We start from the raw sequence: 22,359 nt of genomic DNA, 5'->3' as shown, positions 1-22,359 counted from the left end.
AAGCAAATATTAGTTCATGATTAATACTCCTCTGGTCCTTAATGTAGCATTTAATTAAAAATTAATATTCATCCCATATATAAGGCTTATTTTATAAGTTTATTAGTTTTTTTTCAAATTAACAATGTTAATATTCTCCCAATAATAATCAAATAGGAGGAGAAATGTGTGAAATAAGAAAAATATTTAAGGTTTTTTAAAAAAATACCATATTAACTAATTAAATTAATATTTTTAATCTATTTAAATTAGTTAATTAAATCTTATATTAAAAATATTGTTACTTTATTATTTTTTTGTAACAGGGGGAGATTTTCTATATTAAACAGGCAAGCCTCTCGACTCCGCCAACGCCGCGGTAGTGATGAAGCAGCCAATGAGGATTCTGTTTTTGGTGACGTGTCTCAACTAGATTGGATGGGAAGGGAAGGGCGTGACGGGAAAGTGAGAGAAGGGCCCTGTACGAATCGGTGTGCACTTGGGCACATCCAGTGGGAGTCACTCGGTCACGTCCCTGAGCATCGAGGCTCTGGCGCGTGGGGTTGGCGGCGTCAACAGACTCGCCGGTTTAATGCAATAGCTCTTTCCTTCTTATCGCAATAATCTTCCATATAAAGACTAATTAACTAGTTTAGATAGATTAAAAAATAATTAGGTTACTTATTTATAATAAATAAATATTTTTTTAAAGTATTTTTACTTAAATGTATTGGTTATAACTACTATTATTATAAAAATTACCTTAACAGGAAATAAATAAATATGAAAGACAAAGTGAATTGAGATCTTATATTTATAATCAAAATAAAAGTCAAACAAACTATTATATTAAGGACCAGAGGTAATAGCTCATTAGCTCATACGTGCTGGTAAAAAAAATCTTTATTTTTTTTTTAGTATTTCATAGTCATATATGTAATATTTTTTATTCAAGATTTGAATCTAGGTCTTTACACAGAAGGGTGATTTATGAATAATTGAATATACTATATTATATTATCATTCACTTATTTCAAGCTGTTTTAAGAGAGGAAGGAAGAATTATCAAAAAGTCCCATAAATGACAAATTTAATGATACTATCTTTTATCTTTAATAAGAGACCTAATTAACTAATTTGAAAATATTAAAAAGATTACTAAATTACTTTAAACTATTTATATGTATTGTTTTTTTTAAGTTAATTTCTCTTATTTATGAATTGATACATAATTTAATGATCCACAAACATATTTCAAAGAAATCATATAATATATGTTATAATCAAGTAATTTAATAATCTTCTTAATCTCTCCAAACTATTCAACTAGATCTTATATTAAAATCCAAAGACAGTAAAACCTATGCTCCTCTAATTTTATTTTTTTAGTAATTACTACCTCTGATTCTTAATATAAAAATTCTATTGAATTTAATTTAATCTTAAATATAATACCTAAATTCACTTTGTTTCTTATATTTATTTATTTATTTCCCAAAATAATCTTTGTAATAATAGTAGATATAACCAATGCACTTGATCAGTAAGAATATTTTTAAAAAAACACCTATTTATTACAAATAATTAATTTAAGTAATTTTTTAATCTACTCAAACCATTCAATTAGTTTTTATATTAAGGATGAATAATAGTATATTCAAGAGAGAGAGAGAGAGATGAAAAAGACACATAACAAACAGGGTTTTTGTTTTATGGGCTGGTGAAAGAAATCAAAATGGGCCAGATTATGTTGCATTGATGAGGCTCAGAAGAGGTAAAATAAGAGTGAGGCCCAATTTAGTGTACGGGCAAAATATATTGACCCTCCTTCCTAATTCCTTCTTTGATTTTTAAAATAAATTTTGGTAACATGAAGGGCAAGCATCCCTGCTTGATTCCTATGACTATAAGTAACATATATACATATATGTGTGTCTGTATGTACACGTAAGAAAAGTACATGAGAGCACATGTGGAAATGAAATGGGGAGGAAGATGGCATCATGACAAACTGCGAATTCACACATGCTTCCCTCCTTTATCAATGCCAAGACCGCCATCATCATAATAAGAGTGAATATGTTTGAACCTTTGGATTCAAGCTATACGTACGTGCCCACCATCAAGCCTATAGCAAGGGGAAAAAAAAATACTATCTCTGATCCTTAATATAATAGTTTATAATACTTTTTTAGTTTTAAATATAAGATCTTTATACACACCAGTATAAAGATCTTATGTTTAGGATGGAAGAGCATATTGTATACAAACCTATAGCAAGAAAAAAAATATTATACACAACTCTTTTTTTCTTTGGTTAGAATGTCACACACCACATATTGATATTACAAACAGGATTAAACCCGTGACCCTCACTGATGAGAAAGCTTTTATGTCATTAAATTACAAAATTATTTGTAATGAATCCACATACTTATACAATAGTCAGCCAACTCCCACTCATTTATTTCATGCATACTTCTCGGATGTGTTCTTCCTCTCAATTTTTTTTAAACATGTTGCTTATTTCTTAAATTACTATTAATCAAGATGTTATAATTCTAACTTTACCTATTCGTGATATTTTTTTCCTGATGGTTTGATCAATAACTCAATATTTATGTTTATATGTAGATTGCCTCTAGTAAAAAAATACATATGCTTGGTAATAATGTGCACTAATAATGTTTTTTATACAAATATATGATGTAATTTTTTAATGGGAGATGATATAATGGATAATTCAATGATAATAAGACGTGCGTGTCACCACCTACTGCCATTGGATCATGGGAAGTAGGTAGGTACGTGTCTCATTGAAAATGTATATAGTCTTCAAACAAGTGATCTCCTACGTTCCTCAATTAAAAAAAATATTTTACATATAAAGTGTGGGGTTGTTAAGAGAATTTTTGTTTGAATTTAATTTACTGAATCTTATTAAAGTATATTAAATTAATATGGCTTGATCATCTGAACATGTCCATCTAGAATCAGGTGCTTGCTATTCTAGGGCGCTTTTTATTTATTTATTTATTTATTTTTCGGGACATATAGTATATATATTTCAGAATTGAGAACAGCCAACCAAGCACTTACGTACAGTATAAGCACAGTCGATGACAAGTTTGACCTCTACAGCATCAGAAAAATAATTTTAAAAAATGAAATTGTTTAATAATTGGTTTTGAAAGAGATTATTGACATTTGTAAGAAAATTAATATAAACAAAATTAAGCTCAATTAAAGATATACACATAAAAGAAGAACTGGAATATTTTTGTGTTTATGTTTGATCTTTATCTTCCAATGACGTGACTCTCGCCAATTTGATTGATCTCGATCCTGATCAACCCAATTGTTGGTATGATATTAAGATAAATTCAAATACAAAGATTGTGTTTTTATGTTTAAATTAATGTAATGTTGATCACATTAATTTAAATTCAATTCAAATACGAACTCTTGGTTCAATTTGTAAAAGCATGATCAATTATTGTGACCTGTGAGTCATATGAATGACCATGATTCAAATCCTACATTAAATGAAAATTATTAGTTTGATGCGAAAAAAATGAATTTATTATTAAAAAAAAAAGATTGATTCACGAAGCTAGTTAATTTAAGAGGTGGGGTTGATATTCCAGAATTAATGAGGTTTTGTTGCTTGAATTCTTAACTTTGTCACACTTTATATCAAATCAAAATTGGTGATTTAGGTGTGTTAGGTTGGCTGTTCAGCCTCTTCTACTTCTCACTTTTTTCATAAACCCAGTTAACTTGTTATGTCAACTAGCATCTTCTTCGTTCATCCATATCTCCTTCAACTTTTTTTTTTTTTTTTTTGTGGCTTCAAATCACCACTTCTCTATTTTTCTTCCTCCCCTGTGTTAGAAAATAAAATTATTGTCATTAAACTCACTACATGTCCTAAATAGTATCTTAGTTGATGAAATTATTTTGATACTGAATATAAAGTTTCAGTTTACTTTTTTTTAATTTATAATTTATTCTAAATTATTTCTCTTATTGTATATATTAAAGAGGAGTTTTTTCTTATCACTAAGATATTTTTTTAATACATATGATGAAATTTAAAACATAAGGAAAAAATATAATACATAGTAATTTTTTTAGGGGGAAAAATCATGTTAGATAGGGAACAATGCATAAAAAGTTTAAAAAAAAAAAAAAAAAGAAGGGAAAAACAATCAAGAGGTGCAGACTATAGAGGACAGCAGCAGTGCAATGGCCCGAATAATCATCAAGCTCACCTGCACGAATACTGGAAAGGACCCACGTGTCTAATTTAATGTGAGTATTTAAAAAAACCATATTAACTAATTTTATTAATATATTTAATCTATTTAAATTAGTTAATTAGTTTTTATATTAAAAATCAAAAGGGTATATTAACAAATTTTGCAAGGAAAAAATCCTGCAACAAAGATTATGTTTAAAAAAATTTTAAAAAGCTCCAATTAAAAATTTTACTATTAAAAATAATTTAAATCGGATTATGTCTGCTTTGTACATATAAAATTCCTAGAGGACTAATATTTTTTATATATAAAAATTAATCAGATTTTTCGAACAAATAAGAGCCCTCGGTTCCCCAAATAATTAATTTTTTTTTTAAATTTTCATTTCTAATTAGAATGTTATTACCTAAAAAGAGAAAGAGGAGCCAACTTCATTATGTCTGACTCTTTATTATCAACTTACTTTTAAAAATTCATGTAGACTTAGTAAAATTATATGAATTTTTAACAAGTCAACAATATATACATCATGCAGTTTCTTCTTAGAAAAATTTACACTCTTTATTACATTATTTCCTTGATTGGACGTTTAGCTGGAATAATTTTGACAAAAATAAAAAATTATAAAAATTAGTAAAAGTAATCGAAAATACTATCTCCGGTTATTGTTATAAAACCTCATTTATAATATACAAATGAGACTCTATAATTAAGACTGAAATATTAAATTTTTTCTGCCAACAAATGTATGAACACGTTTACTTCAATTTTTTGGGTACATATTGTGAAACACAGGTGGATATCTAGTCTACCATGTTTGTTATAAAGACTACGTCAATGAAAAAGGTTTTTCATAATTATGGACAGCTTAGGACTTTAGGTCATCCCAATCAATATAATGCGAATAACGACATTATTCTAATTTTATTTATTTTAATTTTGCATATATTCTAGGATTAAAAATGTTACTTTTACGTTTCTACCATTTTTACATATTTTGATAAAATTTAATCATCTAAATATTAAAAATGTGGTGAAGTTTAGTTTTCCATGGTTTGAATAGAAGAGCCGCATGAGACGTCTAATAAATCACCGTCAAAAGTCAGTTTTTGAATTTTATTCTATTATATTCTTTTTTAATTATGAAAAAGCATCGTCTTGTCATCTTTTTTCTCATTCCTCTGCAACGCACTATGCAGTTTTTAGTATTTTTCCTATTTCCTATGACTCTCACTCTACGGTCCAATTGTGGCGCTGCTCAAACCTCAAGCTGATGCATCTTTTTCCCTTCAGATTCTCTTCTGTCGTTATTGTTCTTGTAATCTCATTCGAGTGTGAATGATTTCTTCTCGCTTGTACGTTTCTGGGTTTCAACCTTCTTGTAGTTCTTCTTGGGAAAGCGCGTTACTTTTTCAACTTTTCTCATCTCGAATGAACTGGTAAATTTCTGGTTTCAGTTCTTTTTATTGTGTTTCAGATGGGTCAACTTTTACTGCTGTGAATGTTTCGATCTGTCTGCTACGTTCCAGGAAGGTGTGTTCTGTGTGTTGTTTCGTCATGTGGGTGCTTGCGTGAACATGGATATTTCATTGCGTATTACGCTTGTTTGTTTGCTCAGAAAGAAAAGCTCAGTGAAATGAAAGAGAAGAGAAGAAATAAAAATACCAAGTTAGATGCATTTGGTCAAAAGCCTGTACTAGTCTCAGTTGAGGTTAAGCAGTTGTTGACCTGTTTTGGGTCATTTGATCTCGCTCTTTCTTCTAAGATTTTTTTTTTCTCTCCTCGTTTTCTGTCTCCTAATCGTTTAGTCTCCAGTGTTAGCTATATCAAGGTAAGATTTGAAAATTAGATAACAGATCAAGTGTAAATATTAATATGCTTCAGCTGAAGGAGAGGATTGAACCGTCTTGGTATTAGCATATTTGTCCTCCTACCTTCTCTTTTCTGAGTCTCTAGATAAATTTCCTTTCCTTAGTCTCTAAATTTGCAAGTTTTGTTGGATTGAACTTCACAAGAGAATGGGTTGCTTTTGTGTATTATTGTTTCCCTATTTGCTCAATTGTTTCCCTGGGTAATGCCAAGTTCTGGTTTTATCTGTACATGCCTCTGGTTTATAATACAAAGTAATAGTAAATAGTTTATCACTTGTTATTCAATTTAATAAGCCATGTAGTGAAATTTAGCGTTGATTTGATGTGCGGTCAATGTTCTTCTTCTCAGGTGTATGCTTCAATGGATTGGATGATCAATAAGGCATAGAAAAGTCACAAAAAAGGAGATGAAAGACGAGTCGACAGGACTGATAATTGGAATTTCCATAGGCGTGGTTATTGGAGTGATTTTGGCTATTTCTGCACTGTTCTGTTTCAGATACCAGAGGAAGCGTTCACTAATAGGCAATAGCTCCTCCCGAAGGGCGGCCACCATACCCATCCGTGCAAACGGTGCTGATTCTTGCACTATTCTATCAGACTCAACACTAGGTCCAGAATCGCCAGTAAAGTCTGGGAGGAGTGGTTCAGCCTTCTGGGTTGATGGATTTAGGAGGAGTAGCATGGTTTCAGCATCCGGAATACCTGAGTATTCATACAGGTATGTGTTTCTCATAAGAAGTTTCAGTCACATGTTTTCTTCTAGTTTGTAGAGGTTTAACAATAATACTAAGTCTTATATATTTCTTAATTGGAATGGAATATGATCCATTAAAATAAAATGCGCATGCTTTATGATCTATGTGTGTTGAAGAAAAACTTGTTGGATGGCTAGAGTGTGTTATTCTTTCCACCATTATACTATTAAACTTGTTAATGTTAATCTAAATGTGAGTGCTTGAAATAATATGTTTCTTTGGCACATGCTTGATATGCCTCTGGTACATTTATAAGGTCTTTACTTTTTAGGGTTTGCGACATCAGGTATTCTGTCTATTGATGTGATAGTTTAAGTGAACACTATTTGTAACTTGTATTAGAGTTCACCATTTGTTGAACTTAAGAGATGAGAGGCTACATTTTGCATGTATTGTTTTGTCTTACTGTTTAATATTGTGTTCACACTTTAGGGATCTGCAGAAGGCGACATATAATTTCACGACACTTATAGGACAAGGTGCGTTTGGTCCTGTTTATAAAGCTCAGATGTCTACTGGGGAGACAGTTGCAGTTAAAGTTCTGGCAACTAATTCTAAGCAAGGGGAGAAAGAATTCCATACGGAGGTTGAGATAATTACTGTGAATCATTTACTAGCTCATGAAACTGTTCTTGAGTTGAGCTTTTTTTAAACAGGGTCACTTGAATAAATCATCAGTTTTGACATTTCATGGTATTTTAAATTATTATCAGGTTATGTTACTGGGGAGGTTACACCATAGAAACCTGGTGAATTTAATTGGATATTGTGCAGAAAAAGGTCAGCATATGCTGATTTATGTCTACATGAGTAAAGGCAGCTTGGCTTCCCACTTGTATAGTAAGTTTCCTCTGTCTTTTTACTTAATAAATTTCAAGCGATGATGTTCCACACTGGTTCCATTCGCAGCCAACACGTACCAGCCTAATTACTCATTTTTCGTATCTTTTTAGACTTCATGCATGTCTGAAAGATCCGCACTGTTGTTTCAGCATTTACTGCAATTTCTGGCAGCATAATGAAGGCCACAATAGTGTGATATAAGGAGATGTTTTTACTTCATATTTTATTATGCAACAGTACAACCATTATTTTGGAACTTAGGTTTGTAATTGGACTATTGGGTAATTGGGGATTTGAGTAAAGGCTTAAAAAGTCCATGGTTTTGTTTGCCCATATCTAGATTTAATGTTGGATTATGAACCTGATTGTCATTCAGATGCCTATTCTCACTGGGATTCCTACAGACTTGTAGGAAAATTTACACCTTTATTATTGACACACACAATCTTTGTGATTTTCCCTTTCCTTCCTTCTCGTTTTGCATGTAAAAGTATAAATCAATCAGATCCTCCATAGTCTATGCTGTCATGCATTGTAAGAGTATAGGGCCCACTATGCCTCTTTGTAGTTTTTCTTTCCGTCTCTCTCACTGACTACATCTATGACTGCAGAGAATATGGATTCAATTACAAATGACTTAAAATCACTTTTGTTGTCTCTATATTCAGGTGAAGAGAACACGGCACTGAGCTGGGATTTGAGGGTTCATATAGCCTTGGATGTGGCAAGAGGCTTGGAGTATCTTCATGATGGGGTAAGTAAGTTTTCAAGTCATCAACAGTAATCTATTTCGTTGATGTTTGTTTGCTTTTTAGTTACAATTGTCCTTCATGATCACTTCAGGCGGTTCCTCCTGTGATCCATCGAGATATCAAATCCTCAAATATTCTACTGGACCATTCCATGCGAGCTCGGGTATGCTATTCATGGATAAAAGATGTACAAATGCTAGATGGCTGAGCCTTTATGTATTCTAATGTGGTAATTAATGTTGAATTAAGCAGGTTTCGGATTTTGGACTATCAAGAGAAGAGATGGTAGATAAGCATGCAGCTATAAGGGGAACCTTTGGGTATCTTGACCCTGAGTATATCTCTTCTGGCACTTTCACTAAAAAAAGTGATGTCTACAGTTTCGGGGTGCTGCTTTTTGAACTTATTGCCAGCAGAAATCCTCAACAGGGTCTTATGGAATATGTTGAGCTTGTAAGATCGATCTCTCTCTCTCTCGTATTTGCAAACTATTTCCTAAGGACACTGTATTTGGTGTTTTGGGTGCAGTTTGTTAGGTATTTGCCACTAGTTTCTTCAATAAAAGTACAACATGTGACTCTCTTATAAAATTGTCTTCACAAACATGATCGTATTAAAGGATTTGATCACAAACACTTGGGCAAGTGCATGTGCAGCTTTGGTTACAAACATAAGTGGGTTCTTTGGGTGGCTTCTTTTAGTTCATTTGATAAAAGCATAACATGTGAATTTCTTAAATGTCAATTCCGAACCCCTTACTCCTTCAAAACAGTTTCTTCACTAGTCACAATTCTACTGAACAACCTAATAGTAAGCATCTAATAAACACCAAAGTTTTGCCCATTTACTTATTTGATAACTGTAATGAAAACTTCATCTTGAGGTTGAATGATGACGTATGGTCAAGGAAGTAAAAGCATCTTTGAGCTTAATGTATGTTACTACTGATGGATGATTAGGCAGCAATGAACACTGAGGGTAAAACTGGTTGGGAGGAAATTGCTGATGCTCGCCTCGAAGGAAAGTTTGATGTTCAGGAGCTGAATGAGGTTGCAGCCCTTGCATACAAGTGTGTGAACCGTGCCCCAAGGAAACGCCCCTCGATGAGGGACATGGTGCAAGTCCTGACACGGATTCTGAAGTCAAGGCCCCCCAGGAATCACCACAGGAAGGCCTTATCTGCAACTACAGATGAAGTAGCTTCCATGGATGGTGATCAACCAGAAACTAAGATTACTGTAACTGATCACAGGCGAGAAGAGTCAGTGGATAGTACAGTTGATGTCTATGAAGTATAGAAGTTGGTTTTGCCTTTTGCTTCTTTCTCTTCTTTTTAAAAGCTAACATTTTCATGATTGGGTTTTGCTTTTGAATATATGTCATGTGGCCGTATATAACATGGTGCAGGGTTTGGTTTCTATGATTGTGTTGATCATCATTCCCTGTATTTCTTTGAAACTCCCCCCCCCTTTTGGCTCTGATCCTTTTTCTATTGTTTTGCCTTTTGTACATTTAATATCTTTCAGGAATGAAAATGAAGAGAAAGAAAACAAAAGAATGTTACCTTTCATGCTTTTTTTGCAGTATCTGGTTTTTCACTTCATTAATAATTAACATGTTATAAATCTTTTTTAGTGTGAGGTAGAAAAGAAAGAGTCGATTCATTGCAACAAGAAGACAAGCTACTTCAACAGTAAAACTTTGCAGCTCTCTAGAATTAGCTCTCACATTGAGATGAAACGATCAAAACTTGAACATTACAAATTCCACAAATTCATTGATAAATCTCTCATGTCAAGACAAACAGAAGAAGCTACTGAAAGAATGCAACTTTCAAGTACTGAACTAACCACTAACAGGATTGACTTGATGGATCGAGCAAAAAATTTCTCGACAAAGCTTCTGTTGTTTGGAAAACCGCTTGAAAACAGACTTGGTCAACTTTCGATATAAAGTGATTCTAATACTGTTACATGTAAAATTGCGTCCGAACCTTGTCCTGGCAAATAGCCATGATGAGATAGAGCGCAATGAGAATGGCTAAATTCCATGGCGCCGGAGGTGTTGACAGAGACGAAAGCTTCTGACGTGCATGTAGTCCTTTTGGCATAGAAAATGAAGGCTTTGAAAATCTGGCAATGATCTTCCCAACAAACTGTGAAACTATTTCCAGTTTGTATAATGCCATCGGAATTACAATTGGTATAACCCAAAGCATTCTGCGCTTTAGGTCATAGGCAAATTGCAGGAAAGATGAGCTCGACGAAGTAAGAATGAAGAATAAGCCCGCCACAGACGCAAGTAGAAGTACTCTGGGGTTCACCATTGTTGGAGTTTCTGTTCAATGGAGGAAGAAAACGATTAATCCATATATATATATATATATATGAAAAAACTTTGTGGTTCGCCGAATCCTCATATGATTTCAAATCCGCATTATTTGGTTCCAATTAAGTGCCCCAAGATCTATGATTCAGTTTATATTCATATGCTATCAATTACATTCAATGCGTTTTCTATTTTATCTATGCTTTGTTAATTTTATTAAGTTGACCATTGATATGAATTACGTAGCCGTAATCCTGTAATTTATTTTTTGTCGAAGTAATCCTGTAATTAATTTTGATTGATTTCATTAGATGACAGTAATTTCACAAATAAAAATGAGCATACCATTGTGGCTTGTGTCGCAAGAAAGGAGGATTACAAATTAGGCAGACATTCATAGAAAATGAATTATTTTTATGAAAAGAATTACCACGTGAAATGGAATTTTTAATATACTGCATTAATTGATGTATAATTTTTATGATTAAATTTTAATTTAAAAAATAAATATTTTCAGAATTCAAGTCTGGAATAATTTTTTGTCATTCTTAATGGATCTTTTTTTTTTGTAAAAATAATCGACGTTGGGCATACTCCTAAAATAAGACCTCTCAGTTGAAGCCCAATTTCCGTATCACTGAATATGGGCTTGGCCCAATTAGAAACATAAAACTATAAAAGTCCAATGCAAAATACATTCCTGGCAGAAAAAAAAGAAAAGAAAAGAAAAAGACAAATTAGGCTGAGAAATACTAGCATCTAACCGAACCCTCACGATAGGTTTGCCTTGACAGAAGGGATAGGAGGGGAGGGATTTTAATATTATCTTACTTAAATTAGTATAAGAGAAGGGGAGGGGAGGAATTTTAATGTTACCTTATTTGGTTTAATAAGGAAGGGGAGACAAAATTTTTGTATGAACAACTTTACCCTTATATTATTTAAGTTGATTTTTACAAACTTGATTGAATAATTAATAAAATACAATTATAAATAATATTTAATATATGAGGGAAGAGAGGCATGATTGAATCCATAAATATATCAAATCATATACAATTCGGCGGTGAAGGGTAACATGAGATTATTAGAAAATAATATAGGCATATTAGATAATACAAGTCAAAATATTATCCTTCTCTCTTAAAATTTTTATTATATTGCCAAGCAAAAAAATAATTAAAATCCCTCTTCCTCTCTCCCCTCCACTCCAAATCATCCATACCAAAGTGACCGTTACTTTTGAACGAACCTGTCGCTTAAGCATCATCTTCAAAAGTTGATTATTCGAACTCAGTATTAATAATTTATTCTTTTGTTAAAAAAGAATTTCGAGTTCATTCAGTTTTTGGGAGTTAATCCCGCCAAATTAGACAAAAGTATCAGAATGATGAGATACATTCAACAAATTCTGGATCTTAAATAACTGTAAATTGATTACATTTAATATGTTTGCAGAGATGAAAAATAAAAGCGTACATCTGGTATAAAAAAAACACAATAATATGTCACAATTTCTTGTATTATTAATATTTTACAGATCTATCGTTTTATAAAATATTAAAAAAATAATAATCTAACAATGGAGAGATGAAGCCTTGGTAGCTTCGTGCTTTTGCAGCCACACATCTCAGGTTGAAAAAAAAAGAAAGTAAAATCTATTTTGTCTATTTGTCCTTAAGTCCTTCTAATAAAAAAGTATAAAAATTGGTAATTTATTTTCATGTGACGTGAGACGAAGGCTACGGGCGAACCATTTCATTTGTATAAAAGTTCCACGAAGGTGGTCAACCCTTTATCCTATTTCTATATTAAAAAAAAATTATAGGGCACGCTCATCTTAGTTTATGCTTCCCCATTATTTCGATTATGAAGTTAAAATAATGATAATATTTCTTTATGTAGCTAATTATTCCCTTCCCGATGACCATTTAAATTCCAAAATTCTTACTGCATAGTTTTATTATAATTCCAATTGTTTTTTTGGTTTTTAATATTCAGTCGCCCATTTTCCATTTTTCAAATATTTTGTTCTCATTAAAAACATATGGAATGAATTACAATCTATTTTTATATAAATTAAAAAAAAAAAAACTTTGGTTCAAAGCACCAATTTTAGTAACCAAAAAAAATTAAGGCTCCTCATCTTTCAACCAATGCAACTTTTCTTCTATCATACGTAATGTATAAAAATTTTTAAAATGGAAGTCATCTACACATAATTGAAGGTAATTTATACTCAATCAGATTTAAGTTTTTATTAGCCAATAAAATATAAAATTTCTAAATAAGTACATTCAATCAATAATCAATTTTCCCTTTAAAATATTAGGTTACACTTCAAGATCAATATCAAAGAAATGGAATTTAAAAATGAAATCCATGGCTTCTGAGAAGGAATAGGCATTACGGGAGCTCACAGAATCATCCATGGAGCTCCCAGAATCATTATTTCCAATCTACAAACTAAACACACACACACATACTATTTTTATTTTTATTTTTATTTATGTAGAAAAATAATATTGTTGGAAGTCAACAGTACAGGGCTTGGTCTTGCTCGCATCCCGCCAGGCATGAGTTGGATACATGACAGTGGTTCATATCATGCCAGTATTATTTTATACTTTCCCATAGCCATCTACAATTGACCCCTAATTACGTAGATTCCCCAACCTCTTCTTCATTTTTTTTAAAATAAAAGTATTACTTTTTGTATTTAATATAAGAACTTATTTAATTTTTATTTTGATCTTAAATATAAAATCTTAATTTACTCTATCTCTTATATTTATTTATTTATTTTAAGATAATCCTTATAATAATAATAGTTTTAATTAATACACTTGATTAGTAAGGACATTGTAGGAAAGACAACACCTATTTATTACAGATAATTAACTTAACTAGTTTTTTTAAGGGGAATCTAAAAATATAAGTTTACCTCAAGTTTGAACTTAATCTCTTAAATTTATAAAGTATATTTTTAACTCCCACCATGCAATTAGATGCTCACAAAGCATAACCTAAATAAACATTTTTCGTTAAATGAAACTAACATTGTTGAGTCCAGCAGCTAAAAAAGTCATATAAAATTAAGAGATAAAATTAAAATTTGATATAAACATAGCACATATATTTTAACTTCTGTTAAAGGTTATGCTCCTACTCCACCATAGCAGAGCCAAATCTTCCCCAAAGTACTACTAATTAATAACAAAAGGTAAATCCATTATAAAGGGTGTTTGGATATCATTGACAAGTGCTTTTTTTAAATTAAAAAAAAATACTTTTCTGTAAATTAAGATAAACTCATCCATATATTTATTTCATATACTGTAAAATCATTTCTAAAACTATAATTTTGTTTCTATCCAAATATACCCTAAATAGGACGGCCATCCTAACCTAAATTAATTTCTGGCTATAATTACATATATCATATATATATGTAATAATAATTTCTATGATTATTAGAAAATTTTGAGAATGAAGATGAGGGAGCGGCGCCGTATTTACTATTTAAGGTGTGTCCAAATTTTTGGTGCATTGGGCTTCAGCCCATTTGTGTCTCCCTCTCACTGTGCCTCGGACCGACCTGCTCCTGTTCATTTTGCATGCGGCGTATTGGATCACTTTCCTAATCCTATCACCATTCTCACTCTTTATTTTTTTCTCAATTTTTTTAATTTAATAAATTAATCAGTGTGTGCGTGTGTTGTTATTATTATTTTTTTTCCCATTGATGATGCCACGTGATTTCAGGTACAGCCAGATCATGATATCTGAACACGTGAACACCACATGGCAATCATGCAGGACTACCTCTTTTTTTGTTTCTTTTCTCATGTGAGGTGATCAGGGACTAAATTTGATCATGTATATAATATTTTAATACACCTTTTATTTCATATTTATCATTTTTTAAACTAATTCACCTAATTTGTATTATATAATCTAATGTTAAGGAGATCACATCATATTCCTTAATTAATTAATCTAACTTTTTTAATATATATTAGTTAAATAACTTTTACATTATTTTCAGTCTTAAATATAAGATTTAATTTGTAACGTAATTTACATTATAAGTTAGATCTTATATTTTAGACCACAGCTAGTATTAAGTACTGAAAATTAAATAGATATATATTTTTTGCATGGATTAAATAATACTCCCTCCATTCCTTATTATAAGAGACAAATAACTAAATTACGTTGATCAAAAAAACAGTTAAAGTTAGTTGAGGACAATTAATATGTAAAAAGTATAATGTTTTTTTTCTAACAATGGCCTCATTAATAAGGAGAGAGAGTATGAGAGAGAACAATTAAATTATTAAAAGAAAGAGAAGTGGGAGGGAGGGAGAATATGAATTGGAGACAAAATAAATAAGGGTAAAATAGGAAATCAATACAAAAAAATAAAAACAACTTTTAAGTGTCTCTTATATATGAGAATATGCCATAAGCATCAAGTGTCTCTTATAATAAGGAACGGAGGGAGTATAATTCAGATCATCAAATATATTTAAAATTTAACTTCATAAAAAAAAACAATATTCTTATTAATTGCTTGGCATGATAATTGTATATTTAATTATATTTACCGAATTATAATAACTTAATAAGGATAAAAAAATATTTTAATAAATGCATGGACAATGAGCAGTTGTTATTTACATTTGAGCTGAAAAAAAATACTTTTAATTATTTCAAGAGGGTTGAAGACAGAAACATATAAAGAAGTGTCTAGTTTGTCTCCTCTCTAACCTCACAGATGCGTGGCTTAAAAAAAATGTTTAATTTAGGTTAAAACATGAAAAACCACTTTTTTTTTGCAGAAAACAGGGGCAGCTTTGTTGGAAATCTCGGTCACACAAACACACCCGTAATATGGTTTAATATTGCATCCACTAATATTAAAATAATTATAATAAATAAATATGATCTTTCTTAAAATACTACTATTAATCACATAGAAAATACTTTTTGGTAGAAACTTCTTAATATATACAATCATCTTATAGATTACTTGAGAGTAAGATGAATAAACATTGAAAATAAAGTAAACTTGACTCTTATACTTATGATTAAATTAAATATCTAATTAACTCTTATATTAAAATAATTAAGATTTTTGACTGCATTTAATGACGATTTATTTCAACATTTTCCTATAAATTAAAGCAGTCATACCAATAATACTACCTCCAGTTTTTAATATTAGAACTAGTTTCATTTTTAATTTGGTACTAAATATAAGACTCTAGTCTACTTTATCTTTCATATTTATCTATTTTTTTTAAGACATTCTTATAGTAGTTACATATATTAAAAATTCTATCAAATAGTAGTTTTAGTTAATATTACCTTTGGTCCTAATTATAAAACCTCGTTTGTAGATTATAAACGAGGTTTTATAATTATGACCGGAGATAATACATATAATTAATAAGAGTATTTTAGAAAAATCAATATATATTTATTATAGCTTAATTAATTTTTTTAAGTGATTGAATTAGGTTTTATATTAAGAAATGAGGTAGTATTAATTTAATATTGCTGCAGCTATCAAGTCCCGTGGTGGAGGCTTAAAGAATAATTAATACAGTGAATAATGACACCAGATGGAGCGTGTGTAGACATAACTAAGAGAGAATCAAGGCATTAAAAATGGAATATTAAAAAAAGCCATAAAGGCATAATGGTCCAAAATTTTGGCTTCCCTCCAAAAACCCCCAATTTGGAGGGGAGCCAAAATGGGGGGAGGGAGGGGAGGGGACATTTTAGCTTCCCTCCCCTCCAAAATTTTTAACCAAATGAGGGGAGGGGCTCATTTTCCCTCCCCTCCAACCAAACACACCCTAAAGAATAATTAATACAGTGAATAATGACACCAAATGAAGCGTGTGTAGGCATAACCAAGAGAGAATCAAGGCATTAAAAAACTAACACCCTATGAAGTTGTGCCAGGCACCTAGCTTCCCAAAGAAAGAGAGAGCTCCGCGTCAAAGGGAGTTATCAGAGGAGGAGGAGGAAGAAGAGAGTGAAAGGAGAGAGATGGATAAGAAGGAGAAAGAAGAAAGAGGAAGAAGATACTGCGTAACAGGAGCCACAGGATATATCGGATCATGGCTGGTCGAGTCTCTTCTTGAACGAGGCTGCTTCGTTCATGCAACTGTTAGAGATCCTGGTTTGTTTTCTCTTCTCTTTCTGCATAGTACTCCTAACTGCATAATAATCTCTCTTTCTTTTGCTTCTTTTATGTTCTGGGGTGTGAACTAGCTAGCTACTTCCATATGTAAAAATGATTGTGTCTTAATGAACTACCATTCGCTGACTGATTAGAATGAGAAGACCTAAAAATTAATGATCTGCAATTGAGTACTGCACTGGTTTTTCCAAGTTTTGGGTTCTTCTTTGTGATTTCTATTTGCTGAGGCAGTTTGATCAGATACTGATAATTGCTGAGAGTTTGCCTATCTCTTCATTTGCATTGGCAAAATTAAGATGTGAGATAATGCTGGGTTTTCTCTGATAATATGAGAGAATCTCTGAAGCTGGAAAAGGTAAATTAAACCCACCATGTATTTTTGAAATAATCAATAATAAGGAGAATCTCTGCACTGCACAGTCTGTATTATTGAGGTTGTCTCTTGTGGCCAAAAAGAGTTTAAAAACAAGCATTGAGTGAGTCTCTATAGTTTTGATGTTGGCTTAGAAATGGGGTGACAGCGAAGGGAGAAGCAGGTACACAGTAATAACATAAACACACACGCACAGGCTATTAAAAACCCCATTGTTCACATAGTAAAAAATAATGTGATTTCTAATTTTGAATTCATGTTATGAATTAAATCAATCATGAGGTGATCCGATCCTCATATCAAATTAAGTTTATTTGTTTTAAAAATAAAATAATTCATCATTCTAAATATTGAAGGTAGATAATTAATTTAATTTGGATGGATCTCTAAAATACTGCTTTTAATTATATGCATTTTAAATCATTTCCTTGATGTCAAAACTCACCTAATATGTCTAATCAATAAGAAAAATTTGCGAAAAAATTATAAATTAGACAGATAATGAATTGAAATCTTACATTTATGGCTAAGATAAACTTATCTACTGATTCTTAATTATATTTAAGATGGTAGAAAATATATAAGTAGGACTGATACCCTAACAACTGTCTCAAAGTTAAAATGTGATATTAAGCAAATTTATATATTTTTTTTATAATTTTAAATTAATTCAGGTGAACTTCTCGTTTTTTAGGATGTTCTCTTGTATACCCAACACATACGAGGCCTCATCATATCTAAATACTCTTCCGATCCTAAATATAAAACCCTTATACACACTAATATAGGGATTTTATATTTAGGACCAGAGGAGTATATTCATAGAAAATATTTTGACTTTCAAAAATTGAATAATAATGCAAAGGAAGAAACAAAAAATTGGGGGAATTAATGAAGACAAGGGAGACAAGAAGCGACCTCAAATTCAAATCCAAATCCAAAATGCACTAGTGAATCACTCCTTCTAGTGGGTTCTTCACTCTTTTTTTTTTTTTTGTGCCAAGTTCATCCCATTTTTGGAACGACGTCCCAAATTAGAAGGTCTGACTTTAAATTTGGATTTAATGGGGAATTGAATGAATGTGGAGTTTTTGGTGGGCCAACGACCTCCCAATTCCCAAATTAGAATGTCTGACTTTAAATTTGGATTTAATGGGGAATTGAATAAATGTGGAGGACAGCAAAGTCAATGCACCTAGTGTCGCTGTGGACGGCGAGTGAACGGCTGAGACTGTTCAGAGCAGATTTGGACGAAGATGGAAGCTATGATGAGGCCGTCAACGGCTGTGATGGCGTCTTCCATGTTGCTGCTTCCATGCAATTCCATGTCCCTGACGATCAGCATCATGATCTTGGTAATTAATTAATTAATGCCATCTTTTGTTGCATTAACTCAATTAGGAGAAAAAAACTAAGCGCATTACTCTTTTTTTCAGAAAAAAGTTTATATTGATTTATAGAATAAAAAGAAAATCTGTCTGATTTAGTAGAATATATATATTTTTGGATTAATTCTAAGAACAAAAATTTCTGCAACTTTTTTATTTATAATTTAATAAATTTAACACAATCAGATAGGCCTTTGTCCAAAATACATGGGCTTGGAGAAGAAAAAAGTCTTCAGAGTCACCCGTTATCGTCTAAATGAGCCAATTCATGTGTTTTAGGAGGTATTTAGAAACACCTAAAAGTGCTTCTCAAAAGGATTTTTCAGTAAAACAAGACAAAATCCTTCACATATTTATTTCGTATACCGTAAAAGTACTTTTAAAATTATAATTTAGTTTTTACCTAAACACCTTTTTAGAGTAACATGTAACTTGGCCCATTTCAAACCAACATATTTTTAGCCCCTCATTTTAGCCAGACCAAATTCACATATTCTAAACCTGTTCCGTAAATGGACTAAATGGGGTGTTCATGAACTTAAACCCATCTACCATCTCTCTTTCTATATGTTTACACACACACACTACCTCCGGTTGTAATTATAATACTTCGTTTATAATCTATAAATGAGGTTTTATAATTATGACCAGAAGTAATATACCACCTTCGGTCTTTAATATAAGACATTGTTTGACTTTTATTTTGGTCCTAAATATAAGACCCTAGTTTACTTTGTCTCTTATATTTATGCCTTCTTTTCTAATGTAGCTTTCTAGCAATAGTAGTTCTGGTCAATATACTTTATTAGCAAGGATATTTTAAAAAAAACAACACATATTTATTATAAATAACTAACTTAACTTCTTTTTTTAATCTTCTCAAATTAGTCAACTAGCTCTTATAATTATGACTAGAGGTAGTATATAATTTAGTAGCAAGTCACTTGGTTGGTGAAGAGAAATTTTGTCGCTTGCATTGCTCATGATTTCCTACAAGATGGTCTGATCTTTGTAAATGGCTTGCATAAATATTGAACTCCATAATTCTTTTGGAAAAAATCCCTTTGCTGAAGACCTTAAACCCTGAGGTTGACTTTGCAGAAGCCTATGTTGAAGCAAACATACTTGATCCAGCAATCAAAGGAACCATCAGCCTTCTGAAATCCTGCTTAAAGTCTAAAACTGTGAAAAGGGTGGTTTTTACATCTTCCATTAGTACCATCACTGCCAAAGAAAGCAATGGCAAATACAAGCCCATTGTTGATGAATCCTGTCAGATTCAGGTCGACCAAGTGTGGAACTCTAAAGTCACTGGATGGGTAATTCATAGTTGCTTCCTCTTCCCCTCTCTTACATTGTACAATCCAAAAAAACGTCACACGGAAATATATTTCAAACATGAATCTCTAACATCTCCATTATTCGTACGTTAATCAAGTAATTGTTACATATGTATAAAAGCTGAATCTTGATTTGGCAGGTTTATGCACTTTCAAAGCTCTTAACAGAAGAAGCAGCATTTAAGTTTGCACAAGAGAATGGCATTGATCTTGTATCAGTCATAACTACCACTGTTGCAGGCCCTTTCTTTACTGCTTCTGTACCGTCAAGTGTTAAAGTTCTTCTATCACCAATAACAGGTAATCTGGCTACCAATCCACATGTTTAATCCTGAAGATGTCTCACTGAATTTTAGGGTATGCGCTGATATGGATCATTTCTAAGCTTGCAATTATTAATAGCTGAAGCTTTTGATATAACTAGTCACACCTTAGACATAGTCTTTGAACAATCCCAAAAAATTTAATGGGAAAACTACTTATTTGTAACAGTGATCTTAAATACTTAGGAATGTAGTGGCCTTTTCCATGTTTGTTCATGAATTGTTCTAAACAAAATCTGTCGGGAAGAAATGACACCGACAAACGCACAGACACTACATGTGGTCCACAGACGACAACACAGGACAATGAAACATGAAGATGTCCATGTCCAATGAGAACAATCGCTTTTGTGTCTAATACAGGTGTCCTACATGGCGCAACTTTTGTTGAACTCCCGAACATTGATCTCATGAATAGCCATCCCAACTTTATATATGACCTGTGTAAAATGAAGTATATCTTGGTATGAGACTTGTCTTACCTGAAGTTCTGACTGATATGCATACACACACACACAACATATTACCGTGTAGGTGAAACTGAGTTCTTCAAGATATTATCCGCTGTAAATTCAAGAATGGGGTCATTAGGTGTAGTTCACATTGAAGATATATGCAGTGCCCACATATTTCTAATGGAGCATACCAAAGCAGAAGGCAGATACATCTGCTGCAGCCAAAGTTGTTCACTGTCCAAGTTATGTCATCTTCTCTTCCAAAAGCATCCTTGTTCAAATATGCAGAGGTAACTATATTCCCTTGTTAAAACAGCTTTAGACTAACTAACACTTTAGTCTCCAAAATTATCAAGCACTTGAAGACCTGATTTATTAACTTGCGAGGAGTTTGATATTTTCTGGAAACCAAACACTAAAGCTACTTCATGGACCAAGTTGTTATTTTACTGATCTTTTATTTCCATATGAAGCCTTGTTTTGTTTATGTCATTTTATTTCCTAAATATACATCTGCAGAATTAGTGATAAAAGTGATAACGAAGTTCCTCCTGAGATATCATCAAAGAAGCTAAAAGATTTGGGATTCAGCTACAAGCATGGCCTTGAGGATATAATTCATCAGGCAATTTTGTGCTGTCAAGATTATGGTTATTTACCTCCTGTAAACCAGTAGCTTATATATTACTATATCATTGCTAGCTGTTTGTACATAATTATCTTTTGTAGATTCAATATTAGGTTTTGAATAGATTTTCAAAGCACAATAAATGTGGCCATATCTTCCCCAAACCCACTTCATTCCTTCTTGAATGTTTGGTATATGTTACTTTCTATGCAGTTGCAAGATTCATAGCGATCATTAAATGATCATGAGAAATGGAGGGCCAATATGTATAATCAGAAATTATTGCATACTCCCTCCGATCCACAATATAAGTATAATAAATATACTTACTGCTCCTCGTCATAGTATAAATAAAAGATAGGCAAAATTTTAGGATGTAAATTCTTTATAATGATGTGGTTATCATTCAGTGATGAGAGAAATAAAGGGAAGCGAGTCCCACTTGTCAAGTGAAACCCACAATCACATATACATATATGTCCAACTACGTATAAAAGATTGTGGCATAACTGTAAAGTGGAAAAGATAAAGTCTAAATTCGAAAATGGGAAAAGAAAAGTCATGTGAAAGAAAATATATATATATAATATTAGAAATACCTGAGAAAGAATTTCATGCCTAGGCTAGTTTTTCAGTGAAGGCTGCATAACTTCAATTTCATGATGCAGTTCATATCTGAGCAGTCTCTTTTCAAACTGTGGTTTACTATATGTCTCCCATATGTTCTGACTTATGAGTTTGCATTTTGAACGCTTTAACAAGTATCACAGCTAAGAGTGTCTTGCTTGAAAATTAGACATCTTTTTTGTATCAGCATACCCAACACAAATATACTGAAATTT

The 22,359-nt window shown here is 31.8% G+C and overlaps 2 protein-coding genes across 3 annotated transcripts; both read left to right on the top strand.

The window, feature by feature from the left end:
- Window positions 1–1,040: 1,040 nt before the first annotated feature.
- Window positions 1,041–21,565, top strand: LOC114751822 (putative anthocyanidin reductase). The gene is made up of 7 exons (XM_028940510.1): window positions 1,041–1,051; window positions 16,725–16,989; window positions 18,565–18,738; window positions 19,873–20,090; window positions 20,252–20,411; window positions 20,969–21,179; window positions 21,409–21,565. The coding sequence occupies exons 2-7, from the start codon at window positions 16,755–16,757 to the stop codon at window positions 21,563–21,565; spliced, it is 1,155 nt and encodes a 384-aa protein (XP_028796343.1). The 5' UTR covers window positions 1,041–1,051; window positions 16,725–16,754.
- Window positions 5,618–10,035, top strand: LOC114751770 (calcium/calmodulin-regulated receptor-like kinase 1). Of its 2 annotated transcripts, none has more exons than XM_028940441.1 (8): window positions 5,618–5,680; window positions 6,462–6,833; window positions 7,303–7,456; window positions 7,584–7,710; window positions 8,382–8,467; window positions 8,557–8,628; window positions 8,718–8,918; window positions 9,425–10,035. In XM_028940441.1, the coding sequence occupies exons 2-8, from the start codon at window positions 6,520–6,522 to the stop codon at window positions 9,761–9,763; spliced, it is 1,293 nt and encodes a 430-aa protein (XP_028796274.1). In that variant the 5' UTR covers window positions 5,618–5,680; window positions 6,462–6,519; the 3' UTR covers window positions 9,764–10,035. The 2 variants fall into 2 exon arrangements, with proteins under 2 accessions (XP_028796274.1, XP_028796282.1); XM_028940449.1 differs by lacking the exon at window positions 5,618–5,680 and adding an exon at window positions 5,817–6,072 and having other exon boundaries at window positions 9,425–9,763.
- Window positions 21,566–22,359: the final 794 nt, after the last annotated feature.

Source organism: Neltuma alba, unplaced genomic scaffold (assembly GCF_004799145.2).
Source record: "Neltuma alba isolate B1F8T4 unplaced genomic scaffold, ASM479914v2 tig00001146_pilon, whole genome shotgun sequence".
NCBI classification, from domain to species: Eukaryota; Viridiplantae; Streptophyta; class Magnoliopsida; order Fabales; family Fabaceae; genus Neltuma; species Neltuma alba.
The sequence above is the reverse complement of the archived record's forward strand: the minus strand, read 5'-3'. Positions and strand labels throughout refer to the sequence as shown.

Excerpts from the sequence above, each read along its gene's own strand:
- LOC114751770 (XM_028940441.1), top strand. The coding sequence starts at position 6,520 with ATGAAAGACGAGTCGACAGGACTGATAATTGGAATTTCCATAGGCGTG. Across the intron at positions 8,468-8,556 it reads TGGAGTATCTTCATGATGGG|GCGGTTCCTCCTGTGATCCA; the intron begins GTAAGTAAGTTT and ends TGATCACTTCAG. Across the intron at positions 8,629-8,717 it reads ACCATTCCATGCGAGCTCGG|GTTTCGGATTTTGGACTATC; the intron begins GTATGCTATTCA and ends TGAATTAAGCAG.
- LOC114751822 (XM_028940510.1), top strand. The coding sequence starts at position 16,755 with ATGAAGTTGTGCCAGGCACCTAGCTTCCCAAAGAAAGAGAGAGCTCCG. Across the intron at positions 16,990-18,564 it reads TGCAACTGTTAGAGATCCTG|CAAAGTCAATGCACCTAGTG; the intron begins GTTTGTTTTCTC and ends TGTGGAGGACAG. Across the intron at positions 20,412-20,968 it reads TCTTCTATCACCAATAACAG|GTGAAACTGAGTTCTTCAAG; the intron begins GTAATCTGGCTA and ends ATTACCGTGTAG.